Source organism: Herpailurus yagouaroundi, unplaced genomic scaffold (assembly GCF_014898765.1).
Source record: "Herpailurus yagouaroundi ecotype Mexico unplaced genomic scaffold, PumYag 100, whole genome shotgun sequence".
Classification (NCBI taxonomy): Eukaryota; Metazoa; Chordata; class Mammalia; order Carnivora; family Felidae; genus Herpailurus; species Herpailurus yagouaroundi.
Genome location: NW_024412391.1, coordinates 84,045,089 through 84,066,789, shown reverse-complemented (window position 1 = coordinate 84,066,789; position 21,701 = coordinate 84,045,089). Strand labels below are relative to the sequence as shown.

Sequence of the window (21,701 nt, the reverse complement as noted above, 5' to 3'; positions counted from 1 at the left end):
ATGAGTTTTCTAAGATGAGCATCTTGCATGTAGCTTGCTTTCCTTTTCTTCTTTTTTTTTTGTTTTTTTTTTTTGAGTTTTGTTTTTTTACCACTTTTTTTTTTTTTTTTGTATGTAAGATCCATACCTTGGTATTTAGTGCTAATATCCACCCCCCACTCCCCAGCATTAAGAGGCCTCTCCACTAACAAGAGCTAAAAAGAATAATGCACTATTGTTTTCTAAGCTAGTTTTACTTCAAACATTAACTTCCAATATACAATAAAAACTTGCTCATCTGAATTTTAGAAAGGAAGGAAGCAATTAAAAATATAGTACATTGTGTCACTGGAATAATTACTATTGTTGTTATTTTATAAGTGTTTGTTTTAATTTTTCAAATTCACTGTCAGAGGGTCCATGAGAGAAGAGGTTCTTGGGCCAGGCCCAGTGACTCAGCCCAGTGACCCAGCCCGGAATGCTTGGCTGTCCGGGGTATGTGTCAGGAGAGTTGACAAAATAAGGAAGCTCATGGGAAACCAGGGTCTATTCTGTTTTCTGGGAAATTATTAACTCTGGGCTGACTCATGACTTTTCTTTTTTTCTTTTTCAAAGATCAGTTATGACCTAAAGGATTCTATTTAAAGACATTTATCACTGAGGTTTTCCAGATGGCTGAAAATTTAAATTATATATATAATTGTGCATTTGTATACCCATATCACAGAAAATCCAAGATTCGCCATCTATATTCTAAAAAGGCATTATTACAGTGAATGCCTACTTTTATTAGTAAGCTCACACGTTGTAAAATAAGTATGCACCAGGTACTACCAGGTGCTTTCCTATAAACTATCTTATTTAGTCATCCTATTAACCCCGTGAGGTAAATGTTTTTACTCCCATTTTACTGATGAAAAAACTGAGGCCCTGAGAAATCAAGCAGATGGCCCCAAATCCTACTAGACTGTGATTCAGGTGTAGATTTGTGAAAATCTTTTGCTCTTTACAGAAATCATCGTAGTTTAGGAAAGATACTTATGTAGAAAGCTTAAATGTTTACCGTTTCTAAAATGGAATCTTGAACCTCTTGGGATTTAACCTGGTTCTGTAGATGGAGGACAGCATCATGGACCGTCAAAAAGAATATGTCCTTTCTAATGTTATCATTAAAGAAGTCACATTTCTCCAGTTTTTCTATCACATGATCTTCAAAAGAAAGAGATGATGTTCAGTCTCTAGCAAAACACGTTTGTAACATCAGCCAATACTAAATTTTGTCAGCCCCTCCTTTTCATTTTGTTCCCTTCATTTTCAAAATGTGACCCTGCTCTAAACTGACTGAGTTTCTTTTCCAGAAGCACAGGGAATGGTTATGCCATAACTGGTTGTGGTAGACAGCCTCGGCTCACAAGCACGTGGTTTTGCCAGGGTACCCGTCCTCAGGCTGCCATGATGAGCCTGGCTGTTAATGACTCACAGCTGTGCCTTTCTCTGAAGAACTTTCCTTGGTCACTGGTTTACACCCCAACCTTGGGTGGCCTACAGCCTTTTACTCACTGATATGAGGGTAAAAAGGCTGGCCCCCTTACCTCAAGGAAGGGTAAACTTCTGATGCTTTTCCTTCTTTGTGTTCCTTTCAAACTCAGGCTATGGTAGACTTCTAAAACAATGTCTTTGTCCAGCCTCTTCCCCTGCCCTATGCTGCCTCCAGCAGTCCTGCATGAATTTCTCATGTATACTCTCAATAAGTCACTTGCCCAAGAATCTTTATCTCAGGGCCTATTTCTAGAGAACTCAGTCTGAGCACTAGCATTTTCCTATACACATACACTCGTACATAGAGAGACACAGACTCAGACCCTAGAGGAGCCTCTGCTTCTAAAGAACCTAAGTCATCCCCATGGTAAATTTTCTCCATTGGCCCTGTACTGTTATCAGGACATGCATTTCCACGGATTACCAGCTCTACTGCACAGATTGGAAGTAATACTTTTCCAGGTTTCAAAAAGGCCCTCCGAGTGATTGCATAATGGGTAGAGTTTTTGTTTGTGGCACTGAAAAATTTTGGAAATTGATAGCTGTAATGGCTGTGCGACATTGCGACTGTACTTAGTGCCACTGACTTAATTGTCCACATGAGCATGACCAAAATGGCAAATTTTATGCTATACATCTTTTACCACAATAAAAAATAGTTTGAGAAAAAGGCTCTTTGGACATCATGTACCCACACTCCCAACGTAGAAGAAAGGGCTCAGCAGAAAGTCTTATAGGTAGATATGTTTGTGCATGCATTTACCTTGAAGCGATGCAAAGTACACATTTACATCAATTCTTTGAAATTCTTTGACAATCTAAAAATTTAAAAAAGAATTTGTAACAATGAGTGACTTCATCTACCCATAATTCAGTAGCATTCAATTACTCGCTCAGGAGAAACTTGAACACTTTCATGGTTAATCAGGACTTTAAGGAAAGTTGATTACTGGAGGAAAGTTCATTATTGGAAAACCACAGAAGTTTTCAACCTACAGTGATGGTATGATTAGGGATGAAAAGACCATCTCAAGAGGTGGTAAATCCAGTGCACAACAGCACAGGGCTCAACAGCACAGAGGCGATTAAAGAATGTTTGCAGAAGAAAGGAAAGAGGGGCATACAGGAGGCTTCCTAACATAGTCCCTGCTGATTAGAGACAAGAGCATACATTTGTATCTTGCAATGGAAGATACAGGCGTATGGATATGTGGCCATCGGATTCCAAATGTAAAACTGACCTAAAAAGGCCTCTGTATTTTGACTGTATCAATGTGAATATCCTGATTGTGATTTCTGTTCTATGGCATTGCAAGATGATCCCAGGGGGAGAAACTGGATAAGGGTTTCATAGGATCTCTCTGCATTATTTCTTAAAACTCCATGTGAATCTACAATTATCTCAAAATAAAAACATTAATTAAAAAACTCAAGATACAGCCAAAGGCAATATTGAGAAATAAGAACAAAGCTGGAGGTATCATAATCCAGGATTTTGAGATATGCTATGAATCTCTAGTAATCAAAACAGTATGGTACAGGCACAAAAATAGGCATATAGATGAATGGACCAAGATAGAGAGCCCAGAAATAACCCCACACTTAAATGGTCATTTTTTTTTTAATGTTTGTTTATTTTTGAGAGAGAGAGAGACAGAGACAGAGTGCAAGTGGGGGAGGGGCAGAGAGAAGAAGGAGACACAGAATATGAAACAGGCTCCAGGCTCTGAGCTGTCAGCACAGAGCCCGACACGGGGCTCGAACCCACAGACCGCGAGATCATGACCTGAGCTGAAGTCGGACGCTTAACCAACTCAACCACCCAGGTTACCCACACACTTATGTGGTCAGTTAACCCATGGCAAAAGAGGCAAGAATATACAATGGGGAAAAGACAGTCTCTTCAACAAATGTTGTTGGGAAAACTGGACAGCTACATACAAAAGAATGAAACTGGACTCCTACCTTACACCATACACACAGAAAAACTCAAAACCCAGCAACCTACTCAATGGGAGAAGATATTCATAAATAATACACCCAATAATGGGTTAATATCCAAAATAGAGAAAGAACTTATACAACTCAATACCCAAAACCCCAAATAATCTGATTAAAAATGGACCGGAATAGATGTTTTTCCAAAGAAGACCTACAAATGGCCAACAGACACATGAAAAGATGCTCAACATCACTCATCATGGGAAATGCAAATCAAAACCACAATGAGATATCACCTTCCACCTGTCAGAATGGTTAATATCAAAAAGACAAAAATTAACAAGCATTGGAAAAACTGTGGAGGAAAAGGAACCCTTGTGTACTGTTGACGGTGATATAAATTGGTGCAGGCAGCTACTGTGAAAAACAGTATAGAGGTTCCTAAAAAAATGAAAAATAGAAATAACAAATGATATGATAATTCCACTACTGGGTATTTACCCAAAGAAAATGAAAACACTAGTTCAAAAAGATATACGCACCCCTCTGTTTATTGAACATTATTTACAATAGCCAAGCTATGGAAGCAACCCAAGGGTCCATCAATAGATGAATGGGTAAAGAAGTGGTGTATACACACACACACACACACACACACACACACACACACACACACTAGAATATTACTCAGCCATAAAAAAAAATGAGATCTTGCCATTTGCAACAACATAGATGGACAAAGAGACACGTGAAAAGATGCTCAACATCACTCATAATGCTAAGTGAAATAAGTCAGAGAAAGACAAATACCATACAATTTCACTCATACGTGGAATTTAAGAAACAAAGCAAATGAGCCAACAAACAAAAAAACCCCAGAGTCTTAAATACAGAGAACAAACTGGTGGGTTGCCAGAGGGGAGAAGGGTGAATAAAGGAAATTAAGAGTACCCTTATTGTGGTGAGCACTGAATAATGTATAGAATTTGTTGAATCATTACATTATTCATCCGAAACTAATGTTATACTGTATGTTAATTATATTTCAGTAAAAATGTAAAAATTAAAAACAAAAAATCAAGACATGAGAACTATGGGCAATAATAAAAGAGAACTTCACATTTTAAGGGAAAAAAAAATCAAGACCTCTGTTTGGAGATATAAATAAATAGGTGTGGGTGTGGGAAATATCCTGGCATTAGATAAGTTAGTACTCTCCCCAAAAGTAATTCATTAAACCCTTTGCCCAATACAATCTACAATGGATCTGAACCAAAGACGAGAGTAAAGTGCACAGTAAAGAATAAGATTTATGTTTTCATTTATGTTCTCAAATGAGCATTATAATAGCCAGGTTTTCTAAAAGAACTGGAATAGAACCTATCAGTGTGTGTGTGTGTGTGTGTGTGTGTGTGTGTGTGTGTGTGTTTAGAGAGAGCACAAGCAAGGAAGAGGGACAGTGGGGACAGAAAGAGAATCCCAAGTAGGCTCCACACTCAGCATGGAGCCCAATGTGGAGCTTGATCCCACGACCCTGGGAATCACAACCTGAGCCAAAATCAAGAGTCAGATGCTCAACTGAGCCACCAGGAGCCCTGCAACTGTCAGCATATTCTTGAACTCTTCTGTCAAGTATAATCACTTTTTCTGCCTAACCTGCCTACTATCCACCCCGTGGAATCATTTCCTGCCCTTGCAGAGGCAGCCAGGAAGCCCCAACTAGGCTAAACCTCAGTTAGGGTTTCATTTCCAAAGTTTTTAAATAGACTTTAAACATTTTTAAATTTTAATTCCAGTGTAGTTAACATATCAGTTCCAGGTGTACAAAATAGGGATTCAGCAGTTCCATATATGCCTCAGTGCTCATCAAGAGAAGTGTACTCTTAATCCCCTTCACCTATTGGGGTCATTTCCATGTTATTACATCTGATTGTCAGTACCTTGACCCTGCTTTTCTCTCCAACCCTCTTACTACAACCTGCAGCTTCACCTAAACTTGACACTTGCAGTCAAGTTGACCCTAATTAGTCTGTTTTGGAGCACTTCACATGGTTGTCTTTATTTTATTTTATTTTTTTAATGTTTATTTTTGAGAGAGAGAGAGAGACAGACAGACAGAGTGTGAGCAGGGGAAGGGCAGAGAGAGAGGGAGACATGGAATCAGAGGCAGGCTCTAGGCTCTGAGCTGTCAGCACAGAGGCTGACGCGGGGTTCAAACTCATGAACTGTGAGATCATGACCTGAGCTGAAGTTGATCCCATGACCCAGGAGCCCCCATTTTTTCTTCTTTTAAATATTCCATTTTCTATACTCAAAAAAATAAAACCTAATAAATATTAGTATTTGCTGAGATACTTCTAAACATTCTTTCTTTATATATACATAGTATATATATATATATTATATATTAGCTTTTTTATTAGCTACATATATAATATGTCCATATATATAAACCTATTTAATCTTCATAACAACCCCATGAAGTAGGTACCATCATTACCCCCATATTGCAGATTAAGAAATTGAGGTACAGACAGATTAAGCAACTTGTCCATGGACACACTGTGAGTAAGTGGGACAGCCGGGATTCAACCACATGTCTGGCCTCGCAGTCTATGCTTTAAAATACTACACTCTGTTGCAAAAGCATTCCTCTAGAAAAATTACAGATCCGACAATCACCCTTTTGCAAGACCAGGTACCCCGTATCATGGTACTATGGCCAAAGCTCCAAATCTGTCATTCAAAGCACCAAAACCTTACCATTCGCAATGATCTCACTCCAACAACATCCAAGAAAGACACAGCTCCACAATCAAGCACGAGGCTGTGGATTGGCACTTTGGGAACATTCACTTTGACCGGAAGCTCAGAGTTCCAATCCACTTGAATCTCTATTTCCTTGGTTGGGATATCAAGGTCTTCTGGGTCTTCAACATCTTCATCAGGCTCAAAAGCATCATTTGATGAACCGGCATCCCTTATAATGCCATTCTAAACAAAGAAAACACTGCCAACTTAGTTGCCAATGACCAGGGACACCTTGCAATAATGCATCTCAAATTACTTAAAAGTCCTATACACTTTTCCTTGGCGAGCAAAACATCAAAGGGATGAACTCTTAAGGAATGAGATTTACCTCAGTCCAAACTGTGATGTTCCCTAAGAAGAAAAATGGAAGAGCAGAGGAGCCAGGAAACTCTTGATTTCTGGAAGATTGTGGAACTTGGCCAAGAGATACATAGGCAGGAGAGTCTGAATAAAAGGTAATAGATCTAAAAGTTTATGAACTTAGCTGCCTTCTGTTGTGAGCATTTTTCTGGCATTGAATTAGCATTTATTTTCTTCCCTTCAGTAAAAATAAGGTTTATTTCTCGATGGGAAAAAGTATCACACTCTGTGTTTCCAGAGAGTTCTGCTGATTTTTTAATTCTCTCCCATTCCCTCTTGCCTACAAGAATAACTGTCGTCCAACATACATTGTCAACTGCCTGAACACATCTGGGTACCAAAGCGAATAAATCTAATTTTCAACTGTCTAACTGCTTTCATTTTCACATGAGAAGGAAAGGGATTTAACAAGAAAAAGAAAGATGTCGCCTCACCTTTGTTGCCCTTAATTGTCCTTTTTTGATGAGTTTCTGTATTGTCCTCAGTGCTTTCAGTCTCTTATTATACACTCTAATGGCATCAAATCCAACCTTTGGAAAGAAATGTCAAGTTACTTAAAACATCTGGTTCCTAATGCTGATTAATGGTAATTGTTATCTGGAAAAGCGATTTCCCAAGTGGTATTATTCCTTGAGACATCCTGCCAAAAAAGAAATTCTGAGGTCTGGTGGAGGTCTCCAGTATCACCCCTACCCCACCTAGCCAGAGACTCAGGGAAGACAGTCTCATATTAAAGGCTCTAAAAGAGTAAAATACAAACAAACAAACAAACAAAGCAAAAAAAAAAAAAACCAAAAAACCAAAAACCAAAAACCCACACAGAATAACCTCTTTAGCTTTACGTCTGTGTTAACAAATTTCCTTGACATCACAGAGCCCTTTTGCTATTGCAAAATCTATGACCATTCCCTTGAACCAGTTTGCTCTGGAACTCACTTAAGAAAAACACTGATGTAGGGGCAAACCTCAGCTTCAAAGCTTGGCATGCCATTCTAGGCCAGAATTTCCGGCTTACATATTCCACTTATACTTTCTACCCTTTACTCCAACTGGGCAAACACCCTCCCTGCCCAAATACACGTACTTACCTCTGACTCTCAGCTCACATAGTTTCCAAACACCTGACATAATCTTTCTTATGTGATTAGCCCAACCCACATGGATTTCTCCCTTCTCTGAACTCTTCACATTTACTGTCTAAACTACTGTTTTGGTCTTCCATAGTTATTGCTACCTGGATTTTAACGTACGGTATTTCTGGGTTCTTTCCTATTGCCAAACAGATTGTAAGTTACTTGGATGTTATAATTCTTAAAGCCCCATACAAACGGAATAGGGTGTAGGGTCTTGTCCAGTTTGAGGCAATAAATACCCGTAGAATGAATGAAGTCTCAAAGGAGGTTAGAAACCAAATTTCTAGGGATAAAATACTCACTGTGGACTTGATACATTTTTTAAAACCATCAACGTTGCCGTAAAAAATAGGACTGGAAAATCTAAGAATCTTCACTCCTTCAGGTTCTTCAATCTGGCATTAAGAAAACAAAATGTGTGAAGTTAAATAATTTCAGCCTTCAAATATTTAATTAAATTTCTGGCTTTTCGGCTAGGAGCCAAGTTACAATTACTCAGAGGGGCTGGACGACAGCACTCACTTCTCCCTGAACAGGGGCTGTCTCCACTTAGGAGGCAATAGGTTATTCAAACTACTGGAACTTTACAGTCCCATAGAAGATCAAGTTAGGAAGGGCCTTCGTAAGCAATTATTCAACACTCTGATTTCCCGATGGAGAAACTGAGGCTGAGAATGAGGACGTGATTTGCCTCAGGTTCATACCACGGAACCCCAATTTGTTCTTTGTCTTAAAATTCTTAAAAAAAAAAAAAAAAGGAGTGTTGGGGCACCAAGGTGTCTCAGTGGGTTAAGCATCCAACTCTTGATTTCGGCTTAGGTCATGATCTCATTGTTTGTGAGTTCGAGCTCTGCATCAGGCTCTGTGCCAGGGAGCCTGCTTGGGACTCTCTCTCTCTCTTTCCCTCTCTTTTTGCCCCTCCCCCTCTCGCTCTCTCTCTCAAAATAAATATATAAACTTAGAAAAAAAGAAGGAACAAGAAAAAAGGTAGTAAACTGAGGGGATGTGCAAGAATGGAGGCCAACAATGTCGGTTGCTTGTTCTCACCCTGACACATGGTGGCCAGACCAAAAGTAGAGCTTGCGAAATCCTAGACTTTCCTAGTCTTTAGGAATCATAGCGATTTCAGTCTGAGCCCCTGAGGTGAGAAAACAAGTGTTGGGAGGCTGAGTGATGTGGACAGAGTCTCCCCAAAGTGGAGCCTGGAACTGCAAACCCCCAAACTCAGCCCATGATTCCCTGAGCCAAAAGATTCTCTACCATCATTGTTTAGCTCTTGGCAGTGCTGAGAAAGATGTGGAAATAAATTAAGTAGCAGCTAATGGAATTCCAGATTCTGTGTCCAACATTTTTTTACGCTAAATTGGTTTTTTTCTTGATTTTCTTTCTCTGCTTTTTCATCGCCGTTTCCCCTGGTGACCGCTAAGCTACTTCAAGGAACACAAGCCTATAAGTGGAATGTGTCTTTTCTTTATGTTTTCACTTCCAATATTATATGTCATTTCTTCCAATTCCAAGATTGGAGCAAAATGTCTAATCAGAGAGCTTAAATGAAGCATTAAATGAAGATAATCTTACAGGGATTTCAGATAATTTCATGGGGGGTAAGGATTACATAGCAGAGAAATAGAATTTTGATGCAACTTCTGGAAATAATCAAACTGCTTATTTTTTAAAATTCCTTTTACAATGGTTTTACATTAAAAGGACATTCAGGGGTGCCTGGGTGGCTCAGTCAGTTAAGCGTCCAACTTCAGCTCAGGCCATGATCTCATGGGTTCGTGAGTTTGAGTCCCACATCGGGCTTTCTGCTGTCAGCACAAAGCTGGCTTCAGATCCTCTGTCCCCCTGTCCCCATCCCCCGCCCCTTCCCATGCTCTCTCTCAAAAATAAACATTAAAAAACAAACAAACATTCAAACTAGCATGGACACAATTCATACAAACTGTGGATATCAGAGAGCACATTAGGTCAAAGTTTTCATGACACCCCCAGTGAACTTCTAAACTTTCCTGGAAGAAGCCTCCCCCTTTAGCTACCTTGTACCTAACACACTGAAAGAGAAATACGCTACCCGCTGAAAATCCAGGCTAGCAACCCAAGGGCAGCAACTGTCTCACAAAGGCACTTACATTTTTGTAATTCTTGGTACTTTTGTAAATGTCTGTGCTAGGAATGCTTCCAAGGCTGTTCCATGAGGGACTAAAAGAAGAAAAATTAGGTCAGGATTTTGTGGAACAGGCATACTTTGGAATAAAAAATGACAAGACATCACAGATACGAAAGAGCCCATCATTCTCGGCTCTTTATTGCATGTGTGTCCTTGTTACAGATCACATCTTCCTGCAGCTAATTCTGAAATGAACAGCTGGTGTTTGCGTGGGCCCTTGGAGAAGGAGGATTTTCCTGAGGGCTGAGAGAAGTCATGAACATCCCACTCCCCTGTGTACAACACTTTAGAGGCCAAGCAAAGAGCTTTCACACATGTTAAGTTTTATCTAGGAGCCGCCAAACTTCTGGAAGGTCAGCAGTACTGTCCTCATTTTTATGGTTGAGTAAGCTGAGGTTCAGATAAAGCCAAAAAGGCCCCGGAGGTAAGATTAGGTTAGGTTATCTTTAACCCAAGGGTCCTCAGTGCCTGGCACAGTGCCTGGAACTTACTCGGGAGTTAGAACAACTGTCTGATGAAATATGGCGAGTCTGCGGTGATCAGATTAGTCTCAATTTCTAGAAATGGGAGCCTGGGAGAGCCAGCAGTACATCCTTCCCATCAACCAGACTGTTCACTTCCTGTTCCTGGTACCATCAAAAACTTCCGTGATTCTTCAGGTGTGACTAGGGACAGGTGCTAAACATAATTCCCGAAGAAAGAGTGTCTGTTTGTGTGCCCTCTGGATCAGCCATATAATTACTGGAAATGAAATATTGCAGAGGATATAATTTTTGGTTGGCGAAAAGCCTAGTTACCAAATCAGTGGCCAAAACGTACCACTGCTTTCTCCTCAGCTTACTGGGCTGTGCCAAATTTTCACAGAGTGTTCATAAGCTATAGAGCCTCTCTCAACAAACCTTTCTCTCCCAACCACACCCACGCAAGGCAAAGCACACACTGTGGCATACAGACCATGAGAAGAAACATCTTCCAAGGACAGGTTCTGAGTTACTTTCCAGCAGCAAATTGGGTACTTTGGGAGCTCGTGAACTCTCCTGGGCCCTTGGGGAACCAGTTAAGAGTACTGAGGCAGTGAACATAAGTTTTGGGGAAGACTCCAACGTGCCAGGGTAGGGAAGAAGTAAGAGAAGGAGAATTGGCCAGTGGAACAACAAGGGTGGGCTTATGCTAAGCTGAAGGTGTCTCAGCTGATGTTTTTCCAGATTCTTTTAACCTTCATGACCCAAGCACAGGCAGAGAAGAGGCCAGAACTCTGGAAAGATCACAGAAGTTTTGAGGAGGAAACCAGGCTCTGTTTGCCTCTCTGTTCAGACAATTTCATAAACACAGGAGAGCACATACCAAAAGCCTCTTAAGAGTCAAAACAAAGCCTGGGTGGCTCAGTCGGTTAAGTATCCAACTTCGGCTCAGGTCATGATCTCATGGCTCGAGAGTTTGAGCCCCACATTGGACCCTATGCTGACAGCTCAGAGCCTGGAGCCTGCTTTGGATTCTCTGTCTCTCTCTTTCTCTCTTTGCCCCTCCCCAACTTGTGTGTTCTCTCTCTCTCTCTCTCTCTCTCTCTCTCTCTCAAAAATAAACATTAAAAAAAAAAAGAGTCAAAACAAAACCAACAAAAAACCATACACCTTCCGGCTCTCCCACAGATTGTTTTCCATGACATCAAGCCATGTCTTTGCTCTTTTCACTCGGTATATGACCTAATTACGTCTATTTCATACACTCATGTGGTTTCTTGGGTACGTTTTCTTTGGCAGATCTGAATGAATTTGGGCTACAGTCAATGCTTTTAAAATCTCCTGTTCTGGGGCACCTGGGTGGCGCAGTCGGTTAAGTGTCCGACTTCAGCCAGGTCACGATCTTGCGGTCCGTGAGTTCGAGCCCCGCGTCAGGCTCTGGGCTGATGGCTCAGAGCCTGGAGCCTGCTTCCGATTCTGTGTCTCCCTCTCTCTCTGACCTCCCCCCGTTCATGCTCTGTCTCTCTCTGTCCCAAAAATAAATAAACGTTGAAAAAAAAAATTAAAAAAAAAAATCTCCTGTTCTGAGTTATTAGCTTCAGGAGAAAATGAGCTGTAATACACTTAGTGGCTATCTTGTCCCAAGCCGGTATGTGCCCCACAGACTGCATCTCATTTGCAGAAGGAACCACAGAGCCACATCAGTCCTTACTGAGTCACGCATCTTTTATTCTTACTGTGACCAGAAGGAGAGGGCAGCAGTAGAGCATGTGACTAAATGCACAGATTTTGGGGTGAGATACATCTGGGTTCAAGCCCTGACTCTGCAACTTACTAGCTGTGTGATCTTGGGGAAGGTTCTTAACCTTTCGGAGCTTTGATTTTCTTTTCTGTAGAATGAGAATTAAAAAACCTATTCATGGGGCGCCTGGGTGGCGCAGTCGGTTAAGCGTCCGACTTCAGCCAGGTCACGATCTCGCGGTCCGTGAGTTCGAGCCCCGCATCAGGCTCTGGGCTGATGGCTCGGAGCCTGGAGCCTATTTCCGATTCTGTGTCTCCCTCTCTCTCTGCTCCTCCCGCGTTCACGCTCTGTCTCTCTCTCTCTCCCCCAAAAAATAAATAAACGTTGAAAAAAAAATTAAAAAAAAAAAAACAAAAAAACAACCTATTCATGGGATTGTCCCAAAGACTAAATATGATAATGTGTGCCAAGCACTATAGGCTTAATTCATAGAAGCCCTCAATACATGGTAACTATTATGAAAGGGAGTGGTTTCCCTATATTTTATTAAAATGGTATAAGAAATCTCAGGGTGTAGGGAGCCAGGGTGGCTCAGTCGGTTAAGCATCCGACTCTTGGTTTCTGCTCAGGTCATGATCTCACAGTTCATGACTTTGACCCCCACATCAGGCTCCGTGCTGTCGGATTGGAGCCTGGGAGCCTCTCTCTCCCTCTCTCTCTGGCCCTCCCCCGCTTGTACTCTTTCTCAAATAAATAAACTTAAAAAAAAAAAAGAAAGAACTCTCAGGGCATGTTGTCTTCTTTTTGGGAAATCTGGGTCCTACATTACTCACAATTGAACTCTCAGGACCACAGTCAGTAATCCAAACATGAGCCCAGCTAGTAAACCGAGGTCCAGCCCCAGAATGATGGACGCTATGCACGTAAACACCCAGATAACCTAGGACAAAACAGAAATGGAAAGAACCTCGTTAATCTGTCAGGGACCATCAGGTGAGACACTACCTGTAAAAACAAGAAGATCAATTGTCCATGAACAAATTCCACTTTTTAAAAATATTCTTACTTCATGTTTCAATGGAAGTAGAAACTGATGTTTCCAACAAAGACCAATTGTCCCATTTCAATGTTTTGTTTTTAATTTAAGTTTTGAATAGGGAATATATTAACGTGGTTCAAAATGGAAGTAATATTACAAAAGCGTACAGTAGAAAACCTTGCTTCCGACTCTCTCCCCTCTTCACCTGTCCAACACCCTCACTTGTGTTCACATTTCCATATGTGTCTCTGTGCATGTACATGTGCACACTTTTCACCAGTAGCTTTTGCAAGTACAAGCAAATATGACTGCATAGCATTATTTTATGTTCCCACATTTCTTAAAGATTTTATTTATTTTTTTAATTTTTAGAAAATGTTTATTTATTTATTTTGAGAGAGAGAGAGAGAGCACAAACAGGGTAGGGGCAGAGAGAGAGGGAGAGAACCCCAAGCAGGCTCAGTGCTGTCAAGGCAGAGCCCAGCGTGGGGCTGTATCCCACAAACCATTGAGATCATGACCTGAGCCGAAACCAAGAGTTGGAGGCTCAGGGTGCCTGGATGGCTCAGTTGGTTAAGCATCCATCTTTGGCTCAGGTCATGATCTCACAGTCTGGGAGTTCAAGTTCTATGTCAGGCTCTGTGCTAACAGCTCAGAGCCTGGAGCCTGTCAGATTCTGTCTCCCTCTCCCTCTCTCTTTTTCTCTCTCTCTGCCCCAACCCCACTTGTGCTCCCTCTCTCTCTCTCTAAAAAATAAATAAACATTAAAAAAAAGAGTTGGAGGTTCAACCGACTGAGCCACCCAGGCACCCAGTTAGCTTCTGGCTTTTATGGTTCCTCAGAACAGTTCTGAAGGTTACTTTGGTCAGAGTTAAACTCAGTAAGGGTTTTGTATTTTGGTTTTGCTTTGTTTGAGTTTCGTTTGTCCTTCTATATTACAGAGGGGTTTATTTTTATTTTTTTCATTTATTTTTATTTTTTCATTTTTATTATTATTTTTTTAGAAACCTCATTTCTTTTTATTATTTTTTGTAATGTGTTTATTTGGTCTGGTGTTTAATGTGTTTATGTGGGATTCTTCCTAGATGGAAATACATCTTCCCAGGGATACAGGACCTTCCCAAAGCTTGATTCACCTGGCAGGCTTTGGCTTATCCATCTGATTCTAATTTCTGCTCTGGGAGTCCCACAGCGCAGGTGAGATTGAGGAGAGAAGGGGACATAGTGATGTGGCAGGAAGCACATAAGAAACAAACATTTCAGACAAAAATGGGCAGCCAGTGACTTACGGCATCGATCTTATTCTGTCTCCACAGACGAGGAATGTCACACACCTGCATAAACATCCCTTTCAGGTTGGCGATTACAACAGCTGCCAAGACCGACTGTCAAGAGGGACAGGGAAGGCTGTGTTATTCAGGGGAATGGTCTTCCATGTGAGGATTTGTAAATCTCCTGTTATTTCTCTGGTGACAGAGCAGTGAAGAGAAATTATGCAATCGGGCTGTTGGGAAGCAGGGTTGTACCTTCTGCAAGGGTTCCAGCAGCTTCCCCAGGGCAACAATGGCGACCATCACAATCCCAGCCGAGATGATGCCGGCAATCTGAAAGACACACACCTCCCATGAACGGGGTCCATCCCTCTCCCTCGTGTCTTCCAGCTCGCTGGATGTGTGCAGGAGAGCCTGGCCGTGGGTGCACCTCCCTGCCTCCCCCCTTCTGCTCAGTACTGTTGAGACAAATGAGAATTATTTCTTACAACTCTACACAACTGAAGGAAAAACGGGAAACGTATATATGGTAGCTATGGCAGGGAAATTAAAGAAAACGTGAAGCCTGAGCTTGCGAAGGGAAAGCCGGCTGGGCCTGGATGTATTACAGACCTATAGCCTTGGTGTCAGGTGGGGAGGCCACACTTGTAATTATTTGCCATAGCGGGAAACATGGACCTCTCCCCTGCTGCAACAACAGATCGTGAATGTTCTTGGGCAATAAATTCCCAAGGCACACGTCTAATTCCTCTGCATTACTGAAGCAGTAGTCATAATAGCAGTTATTCTGATAACACATCATACGGACGGCACCGATTTGCACAGAAGTCTCAGAGAAAATAAGTGTACCGGCCCTTCTGCAAATTCAAAATGCTACAGGAGCATAATGAGAAGTGGGACCATACCCCCTGCCTCCTCCAACAGTCCCTGGGCGCAGGCTCAAGAGTTTTGCCCCCCAGCAGCCCGAGTGATGACGGGGCAACAGCAGGGGTTAAAGGACCTTCAGAAACGTTACCTTCGCTGGCAAAACAAAGCTCTCCTAAGATCCATAAATAGTTAGGAGAGAGGCTGAGGGGGTGGGGCTATTCTCTGGTTTGGTTAGCTGACCAATGAACTCTCTGCTGAGACAGCTGGCACCTGGCCGAGGTGAAGACCAGAAGCTCTGAAACAAAGGAGAAAAGGAGACAGGGCACCAGAAGCAAAGCCACGAGAGAAGAAGCAACAGGGAAGATTGTACCGGGCACAGGGGGCCGCCTGGTACTGGAGGTGTGAGCTGAAAGAGACAGATAAAGCCAACATACGTAGGAGATCTAAAAACCATAGGAAATTTCATAGCCACCGTCTTTCCACCTGGCAGACTGATCATTCAGGTTCCCACCGTGGTGACCTCAGCCTGAGGCAACATCATGCAAATGATGGGCTGTGCACATCTGGATGCTTTGTACATTCAGAGCCCTCTGTTAGGCTCTTTGCTGCCCGTTAGCACCACGGCTCCAGGATGCCCGTGCCTTGGTGGTTTTCCCTCACCTCTCTAAGCGGAGCAGCTGATGTCCTCCCTTCTTCCCTCCCTTCCTTCCTTTCTTCCCTACCATCGCTTAGCCAACATCGTTGTCTATCATGAGCCACTTGCACCTTGCCGTGGATGTAGGGCTCTGTGAATTGCTAAAGGAAAGGGAGATCTGGGGACAGAAATGACAGCCCATGTCGAGGGGAATGGCCACCCACTCGCCAAATATATGCAACACTAAGCCGCCAATTATGGGGACCAGGACGAATTTTGGTCGCTATATTAAAATCTGCGAGGGGTCCATTACATGCACTCACTCTATCAGGCTGGTTTGTGGGAGGTGCTGTACATTTTATATCTATGAGCACATTCAGTCGCTAGAAAATTAATTATTCTGTTACAAGTGAGAAGGTAATCGGAGCTAAGGGAAGTTTGCAATCAGAATTACTTTTCAGTGAGTCAGCGGGAGTCCGATGGGGGTGAAAGAAACAACAGGTTGCAATGTTCAGCTCTTCTACAATCTGAGGATGTGCTGCAGACAGTTAACGGTCACTAACCCTCATTATTCCATTCGTTCATTCAGGAAGTATTCGCCGGGGTGTTTCTTTTGCGTCAGGGCATAGTATATGCATCACAGGTACCACGATGCTTTTCCTATCGTGAGGAGTTAATGACAGGAACACTAAGTGTTTACAGGTATGTGCCAGCATCTTACAAACGTGGCGTGTGTTTGTTTTTAAATCCTCACAACATCCCTATGAGGGGGATACGATTAATCCTCCCATTTTATAGATGCTGAAAACTGAGGTCCCAACATCAGAGAAAACATAAGAAGCCACACAACAAGGGAAGAGCTGCCAGTGTGTGTGTTTGTGAGTCCCTGGATTGTAGTCCAGGCTATTAGACTTTTAACCCTGAACTTAGTATACATTTCAGTAATTAAAGAGCAAGTCACGTCTGTGCTTGCTTCATTCTTCACTACTGAAATCCTGGCATCCTTCATTCCTAAATATAATACCTGCCAGTGTGTGACGGCAGGTGTCAGCTTACCAGAACACCATTACCCCCAGACCTCTGCCAAGGCATCGCTTTACACGGGCATTCTTCCTGGGGCGGCTGGCCCGTGCCTCCTCGGAGGCTGGAGGGCAACAGCAGGAGAGTGGACCTCACCACTTGGGGACCTGCCCACACCCGCATGCTGCCACGGGAGTCTGTCAATGCCCCGGCTCAGGTGAAAGCCGCGGGGACCTGCTTGCTGACAGCCGCCTGAACACGGGGGCAGCTCTGGAGTCCCCTCCGGCCTCTTCCCCGGGGACCTCAGAGCACGGCTCTGCCTCTTGGCAAGGGCTGCGCTGTCTTACCTGCTCCCTCAGAGCGAGAAGTGTTCGCATCCCCAAGCCCCCGAAAAAGGAAATTCAATTATTAAAAGCAAAATTTTAGGGGCACCCGGGTGGCTAAGTCGGTTGAGCGTCCGACTTCGACTCAGGTTGACCTCACAGCTCATGAGTTCGAGCCCCACCTCCAGCTCACTACTGTCAGCACAGAGCCCACTTCAGATCCTCTCTTTGCCCTCCCCCACTTACACTCTCTCAAATATAAATAAACATTTTTTTTTTAAAAGCAAAATTCTGAAAATTAAAATTAAATTTTGTTCCGCTGGAGCCAAGAAACTGGTAGAGGCTCATTCTTCCAAATCCGGCACAGAGATCCATTATAAATGGAAAGGGAGCATCATGTGTGCCTGGGGGGGACAAAGCTCCCCCTGGGCCACCGCAGGGAGTCACTAGTTTTCTCAGCCCATCTCTTTTATAAAACCCTGTCTGAAGACCCTGTGTGTTAAGGGTACTGCCTTTGGATTTGTTGTTCTCCTTTATAGCCTCATTACACTTTTACTCTTAAATAATAGCTGTCTGTGGGGAGGGGAAAGCCCTCCAGGCATGGCAGAAACACCACCCCTGAGCCTGTCCCATGCCCCCATCCACCTATTTGGGCCTCTCTGACCCCATTTCCTACTAGAAAAGAGAGCCTTTGAGAACGGCTCCTGAGCTTTCTGGCCTGTGGAAGGCAGGGTTATTCAGGGATTTGGGGTCACTTTGTGAAGGCGACAACTTAAGCCCACGTTCCGAACTTCAGGAACACAAGTTGTACTCCAGAAGAAATGCCGAAATGTTACGACAACAATACTCTTGGCCAACAAACTTGTTCTGTGGGCCCAAAGGCCTCTGGAGGAAGTTCCTGATCCTTGTAAAGGAAATGTAGACAGACACTTTTGATTTTCCTGAAAATATAATACCTCCTAAGCCATGACGTGCTTTCACTAGGCCTTCTTTATCCCCAGATAACAAATAGATAAAAATCAGTATTTTTCATTACTGATTCCTTGTCAGTTGTTTTTGTCCCTGGACAAGCAGGTAAGTATAGCTCTCTGCCAGCTGAGCAGTGACACAAAGAGATTAATTTGAGAATTTGTGCTTTAGGGAACCATAAATGTGAAGAAGATTTGGGCGGGGCGCCGGATCAAGGAGGCTCAAACCTATGTATCCAAGGTAATCCCCTTGCTGACTTCTCCTGCCAGCCTTCCTGAGAGCCACTTCCCCGGCTCATCCCTTGCAGGAGACACAAGCCACCATGCCGCTGTTCCATACCTGTGTCTTTCCCCCTGTGCTCTCCTGGACGGCGGTGCGGGACAAGGCGGTGGTGGCCACAAAACAAGAGAAGAATCCCGAGAAGATGTTGCTGATCCCAAAGGCAATGAATTCCTAAGGCAGAGACCGGGTGGCAGTGATGCGAACACATACAATCTTTGCAAGACCCTCGCCAACCGTGTAAGGAAGAATAATAAGAAAGCCAACTCCCCAGACCACCCTGTCTGGTAGCCCCAATTTAATCTTTACCGTTAAAAGTGCTTGGAGGTCTTGAAAGGCATTCAGGACTTGGGGCTCCACAGAGTCTAAGAGAGGCCTCACGGCTCTCAATCATTTTTAAGGTTGCTAAGGAATAGTCACTGGTTAAAATGCTGACTTCCCTTCCCGGCGAGTGGTGTATCTGTAGCTCTCGCAGAAAGCATTGTTCTGTTCGCACATAAAGTGTTTCTTCTGTGGTTGGATGTTTGCTGGGAAGCATATTATGACTAGGACGGCCATGATTCTGCCTGACCACTAATCATTGAGCTGCTGTGACTGCTATGCTGTGTTTTCAAAAACAAACCACACTGACAGATTTGTGAGCAATCTAAAACCGGCTCATTTTGCAACGAACATAGCATATGCCTACAAAAAAGGTTTGTGTGTATTAATTGCAATGAGCCACCTCAATTTAAGGTGGTCACAACTCCCATCGATGGGGTTTGTTGCATTGTTTTGCCATACTATAGGTGCCATTAAATAAAATATACCAGGGGAGCCTGGACTGCATGAAGAAATCTTAGGCTGACCCAACACGTTAGCTTTGAATGTTATTTATGACCTGACTAAATTAACTCTTAAAGTTCGGGTTACTTCAACTTCTTAAAAAGGAAAGAGATACAACATGCCTGTTTCCAATTAATTTCGAATTCGCATGCTTAAGAGGGAAACCCTAGCTTGATAAGGGCTAATGAGAGGGACCAATCCCTTCCTTAGCAGACAACAGAATCTACCCTGTTTATGCTTTTTTCTTGTCTTCAGCCCTACAAAAGTGATTCAGCACACGGGGGACCATACCTGGTTCCCGTCGATGGTGTAATCATACTTGATGGCATATACTTTTCCTACAGACACTGCAATAGCATAGGCCACCACGGCGATGGAAAACGATGCAGCCAACATCTCGGAAAACAAGCTCACAGGTGGAAGTACAGGAGGCAAAAACCTAGAGAGTTTTTAAACAAAAACTGCAGTGAGCATTTGACCATAATTCTCTGTTCCTACCTCACCAGATGCTATATCCACCCAACCCCCAAGTCAGACGCGAAAGGGCTGGATCCTAAGGGCAAAAAGCAGGAGACAAGTAAGTGTTGGCATTGCTTTTACAATTTTTAGTTAGAAGCTGGTGCTGTCTCACTGGCTGACTTCTCTGCCCCTCTTTGAGAGCTTACAAACGCTGCCTTATCCAGACCTCTGACATGAATAAGCCTGTCGTTATGGATCCTATAATATCACACAATCCCATGCCATGCCATTTCACACATTAGTGTTTCCCCTTACCCACTTTTATCTTACAGGTCTTTGAATTTAAAAGATAGTCTGGCCATAAAATAAGATTTTCCCCATACGAAGAGATGTCAGGTCTATTAAAGAGACAAACAATATAAGATGCTGAAAGAAAGACCTACGTAGAAAATCCATGTCTTGGGATGCCTGGGTGTCTCAGTCAGTTAAGTGTCCGGCTCTTGATTTCGGCTCAGGGAATGATCCCAGGGTTATGGGATTGAGCCCCACATAGATAGGGCTCTGCACTGAGCATGATGCCTGTTTAAGATTCTCTCCCTCCCTCCGTCCCTCTCTCTCTCTTTCTCTCTCTCTCTCTCTCCCTCTACTCTTCCCCCCTGCTCTCTTAAAAAAAAAAAATTAAAGGGGCACTTGGGTAGCTCAGTCAGTTGAGGATCCAACTTTGGCTCAGGTCATGATCTCACAGTTCATGGGTTCAAGCCCTACACCAGGCTCTGTGGTGACGGCTCAGAGCCTGGAGCTTGTTTCAGATTCTGTCTCCCTCTTTCTCTTTGCCCTTCCCTGTTCATGCCCTTCCCTGTTCCTCTCTCTCTCAAAAATAAACATTAAATTTTTTTTTTAATTTAAAAAATTAAAAAGAAAAAAAAGATTTTCCATATCTTAAGAGCTATGATATTTAAAATCTTCCCGAGTCCAGAAAAGATTAAATTTACATAGTTATCAGAATGATCCATCATCACAATGACTAAGACTTCTCAATGACTGTGGGGTTGAATGACTACTGTTTGACAAACTAGAGCCATTCTACAAACCATGTAAAGAAATAAACTTAGGGGTGCCTGGCTGGCTCAATCCATAGAGCATGTGACTCTTAATCTTAGGATCATGAGTTCAAGCCCCATGTTGGGCATAAAAGCCTATTTGAAAAGAAGGAAGGTAGGAAGGCAGGAAGGCAGGAAGGAAGGAAGGAAAGAAAAAACAAAGAAAGAAAGCTATAAGTTTATAATGCTACAGTTGTCCCCGAATATGAATATTGGGAGAATGACTTTCATGTACCTATATCTTGATGACTATCCATAGAGTATATATCCAGAAGTCCCTAAGCCAAAAACCTTCAAAACAAACAAACAAACAAAACCCACTAAAACAATCTCCCTCACCTAGCTCACTTATGTCTGAGTTTCCTTTAAAAACATTTTTTTAATGTTTATTTTTGAGAGAGAGACACACAGAGTGTGAGCAGGGGAGGGGCAGAGAGAGCGAGACACAGAATCCGAAGCAGGCACCAGGCTCTGAGTGGTCAGCACAGAGCCCAATGTGGCGCTCAAACCCACGAGCTGTGAGATCGTGACCTGAGCCAAAGTTGGACACTTAACTGACTGAGCCACCCAGGTGCCCCCTGAGTTTCCTTTAATAGGGAACTACATTTCCCCCCCTCTAATTAGAGAGAAGTGCTAAAACAGAAATAAGATTGTTATAGAAAACCATAGAAATTTAGAGCTGCTAATATCCTAATATTATCCAAATTAATATCCTAATCTAATATCCTAGAAATTTTTGAATCTACTTCTCTCCTTTTGTTGATAAGGGAACTGAGGCTC

General features: G+C 42.8%; 1 protein-coding gene and 1 long non-coding RNA gene across 4 annotated transcripts in view; one reads left to right on the top strand and one right to left on the bottom strand.

Moving 5' to 3' along the window:
* Window positions 1–21,701, bottom strand: part of SLC26A4 (solute carrier family 26 member 4) — a 53,214-nt gene that overhangs the window by 4,648 nt on the left and 26,865 nt on the right. For all 3 annotated transcript variants that reach the window (XM_040472936.1, XM_040472937.1, XM_040472938.1), the window contains exons 9-19: window positions 19,654–19,801; window positions 18,598–18,711; window positions 14,701–14,778; window positions 14,464–14,559; window positions 12,969–13,075; window positions 9,896–9,965; window positions 8,066–8,158; window positions 7,065–7,160; window positions 6,223–6,453; window positions 2,282–2,336; window positions 1,043–1,188 (exon numbers count right to left, since the gene is read on the bottom strand). In XM_040472936.1, coding sequence (XP_040328870.1) covers window positions 1,043–1,188; window positions 2,282–2,336; window positions 6,223–6,453; window positions 7,065–7,160; window positions 8,066–8,158; window positions 9,896–9,965; window positions 12,969–13,075; window positions 14,464–14,559; window positions 14,701–14,778; window positions 18,598–18,711; window positions 19,654–19,801 — 1,234 coding nt within the window. The remainder of the gene's footprint in view (window positions 1–1,042; window positions 1,189–2,281; window positions 2,337–6,222; window positions 6,454–7,064; window positions 7,161–8,065; window positions 8,159–9,895; window positions 9,966–12,968; window positions 13,076–14,463; window positions 14,560–14,700; window positions 14,779–18,597; window positions 18,712–19,653; window positions 19,802–21,701) is intronic.
* LOC121028891 (uncharacterized) lies at window positions 15,871–16,910 on the top strand. Its single transcript, XR_005789484.1, has 2 exons — window positions 15,871–16,648; window positions 16,745–16,910. It is a non-coding gene; the product is annotated as an uncharacterized LOC121028891 (long non-coding RNA).